This window comes from Periplaneta americana, chromosome 7, assembly GCF_040183065.1.
Source record: "Periplaneta americana isolate PAMFEO1 chromosome 7, P.americana_PAMFEO1_priV1, whole genome shotgun sequence".
Taxonomy (NCBI): domain Eukaryota; kingdom Metazoa; phylum Arthropoda; class Insecta; order Blattodea; family Blattidae; genus Periplaneta; species Periplaneta americana.
This window is the reverse complement of record NC_091123.1, coordinates 182381225-182387224: the sequence shown is the minus strand read 5'-3', so window position 1 is coordinate 182387224 and position 6000 is coordinate 182381225. Positions and strand designations below refer to the sequence as shown.

At 38.4% G+C, this 6000-nt stretch overlaps 1 protein-coding gene across 2 annotated transcripts in view; it reads right to left on the bottom strand.

Annotated features, from left to right (window-relative positions):
* The window catches only part of LOC138703822 (probable ATP-dependent RNA helicase DDX60), a 42671-nt gene that overhangs the window by 18361 nt on the left and 18310 nt on the right, over positions 1-6000 (bottom strand). For both annotated transcript variants that reach the window (XM_069832027.1, XM_069832028.1), the window contains one exon: positions 930-4948. In XM_069832027.1, the coding sequence (XP_069688128.1) occupies positions 930-4948 (4019 nt within the window). The remainder of the gene's footprint in view (positions 1-929; positions 4949-6000) is intronic.

The window sequence follows — 6000 nt, the reverse complement described above, 5'->3', positions numbered from 1 at the left end:
CTAATTGGAATAATAATATTTTACTACAGACGTAGAAAAATTAAGTTTGTTTTAATGAAATTTATTGATCACGTTTTATTTTCAATTCTGGTGGGATTATTATTGCTTAGGCCTACTTTTTTTTTCAAAGGTTATGTTTTTAATTACAGCTGTTAATTTTGTTGTTATTTTTATTTGTTACTTTACTAGAGACGTAGAAAAAGTCTGTTACAATAAAATGTATTAATCACGTTTTATTTCCAATTCTGGTGTGATTATCATTGCTTAACCTCATCCCACTTTGTTAACTACGTAGCCTACACTACAAGTACCGGTACACGTAAGTTACTCCATTAATTCATATTTCCATTATTATTGTTGTAAAGGGAAATGAAATTAATATTTATTGGTTTCATAGTTAATTATCGCTATATTCTTGAATGAATGAAGCGATTATATTAAATTTCAGTTCGTTTTGCACAAACAAAAATAATGTTAACCTATTTCTTGCAGGTATCTTCGAGTTTATGGTGGAATTTCATATACTTTATTAAAATAATAAAATTAACTTTATGCATTTAATATTTCAATAAGGGAAGGAAGGTGTTAATTTTTCCAAAAGAACACAACGGAAGTGTAACATATTTTGTCGTCTACTAGGAGAGAGATCTGCGATGATGAGGCGATAGTAGCGATCCTAGTGGTGGGCAACTACCCATGTTTGCAATTTTACTACATATTGAGCTTCGCGACTGTATATAGTAGACTGTGGTGACTCCTTATGTAACAACTAGATGGCAGCGTAGTAAACCTGACAAAAGTTGTTAACCTCAAAGCCTATAACACCGACATATCTGTTACATATATGATCTAGGATAAAATGAAATAAATAATAACCGTAGACATTTTTGTGAGATTCAGCGTAAGCAACAATGTAATATTTTCCTTACCTGGAGAGAGCCTGGCGTGTTACTTCATCCTTGTGGGTGCCTCTAGAAGTAATGTCGCTCACCATAAGCAGAGTACGTAAGACCAAGGTCACAGTTAGTGGAAAATTTCCAATCATTTTTGGCAGCTTTCCTGTCATTAGCGTGCACATCTTACTTTCGTCAAGTCCCATAAACACAACATTACCAGAAGTGTCAAACCCTCGCCGACCTGCACGGCCAGACATTTGCTGAAACTCTAGAGGATTAAGAAACGGACTGTCTCCAACAATTGCTACAGTCTTACAAGGCATATGAATTCCAAGTGCCAAAGTACCAGTAGCAAACACGAGGTTCACCATTTTCATCCTGAAAAGCATTTCAACAGCACTCCTCTCTTTTGCATTCATTCCACCATGGTGCATACCAATGCCACATCGAAGTCCAGAAGTGAATATATTTGGACGATTGTAACCAATTCTATATAGTCTTCTTTTAACATATTCCACTACTTTTCTGTCTGATAATCTCACATTCTTGATAGAATTGCATTGATTAATTTTACTTTGGGGCACATTCAATGAGGTTCTGAATTTATTTCTTGCAGCAGCATTTGTTTTTGAATTTTCAGGATCGTCTTTTTTCTCTGTTTCATGATTACCACTTTTTATCGTCTTCGTATGACGTTCTTTGTCAGCATTCATGTAAAACATTGTGGCTTTTCTGAAGAACGAACAGATCAAATCACGGTTATATGTGAAAACAATGGCTGGCAGCAAGTTTTCTTCTTTGAGACTGCATATGAATCTGATAAAATGATCATGAATGGAACTTTCTTTAGTTATACTTTTATTTGGCGACAGCAGAGATATCAGCTGCTTTCTAACAAAGTGAAAAGCCGAATCATTGTTCAAAGCCCAACTCGCAAACAATTCTCTCAATTCTTTCTCATAACTCCGGACTAAATTTCTCGAAATGAAGCCCTTTTCACAAGAGCAGAAGAACTTCTCTGGATCAAGCTCAGCTATCCGATGATCCTGTGGCTTTCCTTTCTTCATTGCATTATACAACTCATGCACTTCTCGTGGAGAAAGGGAAATGCTTTGTGGTACACATTGTCGCTCAATTATAAGAGATTGATCCACATAAGCATATGGATGTATATCAATAAACCTCCCATTTTCACAGTAAACTTGTTTCTTGAGATCTGCATGACGATCACTGTACACGACCAGGTTCACTTTGTAACAGTCAAGAGATTTTCTGGAACCATGTATTTCATCCTGTTCTTGTTTGAAGGTCTGCATACTCTGAAGCCAAGCATGGAGAGCTTCTGGTTCTTCAATTGTGGCTGACAGTGCAAGAAACGGACAGCGAATTAGAAGCAAACCACACTCCCAGGAAAACCCACCAGCCTGCCCTGCCAAACAGTGAATTTCATCAAAGATTATGTATTGTAATCTTTGTGCCCAGTCATGTCTTCGTGGCGACAGAAGTAATAACTCCAAACATTCTGGCACTGTGACTAGAATCTGACTATTTTCATCATTAGTACGATAATCTCTCGTAAACACACCATAAACTGATTTTCCAGCTGGCATTGCTTTATTCTTGAATCTCGCATAGATAGTTGCAGCTACTTGGTTCACCAACGCTTTTGTGGGTGCAACATACACCACTACACCATCATTTCCCTCTCGTAGAACCTTTTCCATGCAATAGTAGGACGCATATGTCTTTCCTGATGAAGTGGGAGCAACCACAAGCACAGACTGGCGTTTGTCTATACTGTCAAAGAGTTTGCGTTGCCAATTATCAGGTATGAAACCTTCAACTCTATTGTCTGGTTCTCCTGCGAGTTCCCTATCCAAATCTTCACCAAGATGAAGAAGTTGAAAATCAATCGAAGACATTCCTATTGAAGTAAATGACTCAGTATTGATTTCATAATTGATTTTCGAGGACTCTGGTAACTCCCATTTCTCTGCAATGCTCTGCAGACCCATTTGTCGCAAATATTGTCCAAGCTTCTCGACTTCATTTCTACTCAATGCACTGGTTCCGAAAACTTTCAGAATGTGTCGAATTACTTGGAATGTTTGCTTGGCATACTGAGGGTTTCTGTCAGAGGCTTTAGTCACATTTCTACATTCTGTTTTCCAAAGATGCCAGAGAATTTCTACTTTACACATCAACACCTTTTGTATAATTTTTGTTGTCTTTATACGTTTCTCTACATTTTTCATATTCTTCAGTGCTCTCTCGTAATTCCCTTTTCCCATAAGTTCATTATATCGTTTATTAAAATCACTGAAAAACACTTTGTCAGATTCTTCCTTCTTTTTTTCTTTTTCCTTGAGGTTATCTTCTATTATTCTCTTAGCTTTCTTTCCCAGTTTCTTTTCCTTTGCATTTTTCTTGTTGGATGAACTGTCACATACTATAGTCTTGGATTTGAGTGGCCTTCCTTCTATGCTAGATCCATATATAGTCATATAATATGCATAGTTATTCCTCATTCTGAGAATTCTTTTTGCGTCTTTCTTATTTTCAGCCTTTTTTTCAGTATTTCTTACACGATCACATTCATCTGTAAGTCGTCTGCCTGAATGCCAATGTCTTTTTTCTTCAAAATCTGAGTTTCGTGTTATAATACCTTGTATAAATTCATCCTCTTCAAAGCAGTTCTTTTCTGGTAGAATATCTCTGCAAAATTCTTTTGTCAGCAAACAATTTATTGGCACCAACTGCTTGACATTTTTCAGTGATGGTGACACTTTTACATTTACCTTAGATTTCGTCTTTCTCTTTCTAAAACACTTCAATTTACTTGTTATTATGGGATGTGTGTCCAGTGATTTTCCTGAAAGACGTACAACTTCTTTTACCATGCTATCATATTCAGATAATGTCTGATTGCCTACACGAATTTCATTTAAATTTTCCTGTTGAGAAATGAAATCTACAACAGTTACAAAGAGATTTCCATGCCAGAGATCTGGTAAAGTTTTAAAATAATGGCTTTTGTCTTCACGAAAGATTTCCTGTAGAGCAGAATTCATAGACTGTTGAAGCAAGAACAAGAATTGCTTATATTCCTTCGTAGCCTTTCCATGAATAGGCACGCATCCTCGGAACTTCAGAGGCAGTACTTCCAGGACAGCTGAGTACAGAAGGAACACTCTAATCCAGTCTTTGTATGATTCTGGTGCGTGACAATGAAGATGTGAAGCTGCAGCAATAGTGATAACACGCCTCACGTGTATTTCTCCTTCAACATGCTTGTCAGGCAGGAGAACTTTACTTCCTTCTAGTGGAGATGTTTCAATTTGCTTTTGTATTGCATCAATGACAGCATTCCACATCTTTTTCAGTTTTTCGCGACTCACATTTGGACCAGGTGAATAATATAAAGCGTTCAAAGTTGATACTTTCAACTCCAGGTAGTTCATATCCACTAACGGAAGACTCAAACCCATAAGACAGTAGCCAATAGCAACATAGAAATACATATTTAAAAAGTTATTATCATTGGGGACTGCTTCAAATCTTACGTCTAAAAGTTCGAGATCGGTCAACAGAAATGTGCACTTGCAGCTCTCAAGAAGTTTTCTGAAGTTGTCATCCCACATGACATCAAATTCATACACTTCGCATGACATATTAAACTTCAAGTGTGCTTTGAGTACAGACCTGGCTAGGAGAAGTGCAGGTTTGTCAGCCAATATCTTGTCCCAAATATTGAAGAATACGACTTTGAAAACACCGTTCATTCTAGTGAAAAGTTGTAAATGGCGTTCGCATGTATAAATAAAGTGCAACAGCTGTCCACCATTGTGTGAATCGTAATTTATATCTGCAACAATATTTAGTACCAAAGAATCGCCATCCACAAAGAATAATGCTCCATTGGAGAACTTGTTGTTGATATCACAGAACACCGGACACAAGATGCTATTTATTTTATTCTCAATTTCTTCAAACATTTTGTCGCATTTCATATTACATGTTTCTTCTTTCACTGTATTGAACTCCTGTATTACCTGTGAAGATAAAAAAAATCACATTAATTTATAAGATAAAATAATACTTATTGTGACAGCTGCGTCGGGATTCGAACGCATGTCCGACAGGGCGCCCGGCAGACGAAACGTTGGTCGCTTAGGTGTGGCGGCGAGGGGAGCGTCTGCAGCCGAGAGGGCAGAAGGGCGGTGTACTAAGGCGACGCGGCGAGGGGAGGTTGCGCGCGCATCTGGTGCTTGCCGAGAGGGGGAGGAAGCAAACTGCTACGTGCGGAGTGAAGGGGGGACGGACCATCCCGAACAGAATCGTCCAGAAGTCCGTCGAAGTGGAAATATCCAGAACTCGTACTTTCTCGCAACTATGCTGTGGCTATAAATTACGACACGCAAGTGAACTAGAGCAGCAGTTTAGTTAGTTGCAGTGTTGTAGCGAGTGAACAGCAAGCCAGCCAGTCTTGTGAGGCCAGCTTTGTGACCGGAGTCCGACTTGAGTGTGTCCGCAGCTGTGTGAGCATTTGAAGCCCTGAGTTCGAGTGCAGTGGACCGCAGTTGGAGGACCTGAGTTCGAATACAGTGGACTGTCTCTGAAGGTCTGTGGTTCGAGATACTGTGAACTCGAGTGACCGAGCTAGAAGAACTGTGAACTGAGAACTGACAGTTCTGATTTATAAATAGTGCTCTGTGAACATTAGTTAAAATTAACAGTTCATTGTTGTTCCCAATATTCCAAGTAAATTATCATTGTCGTCTGTGGAGTGCAATAACGAACACTGTGTTGCTGTGTGGAGAGCAAATCCCATTGTTGACGGGAGTGAAATTAAATTGTAGAAAGTGAAGAGGTATTGTTGAGATAATAAAATTACATTGTTATTCAGTATAAAAGTTACATTATGTACACTTGATGACAATGTATTATAATGCAACGTTATAGTTATACCATAACGAATAGAAAGAAGTAGTGGTCGCACTCTGTTAATTCAAACGGCCGATACCACGCGGCGCTAGTGCAGAGTTCGCTCAGTCTGTTCCGTGTGTAAGTACGTAAATACATTTAACGTAAGTTGCACTGTTTA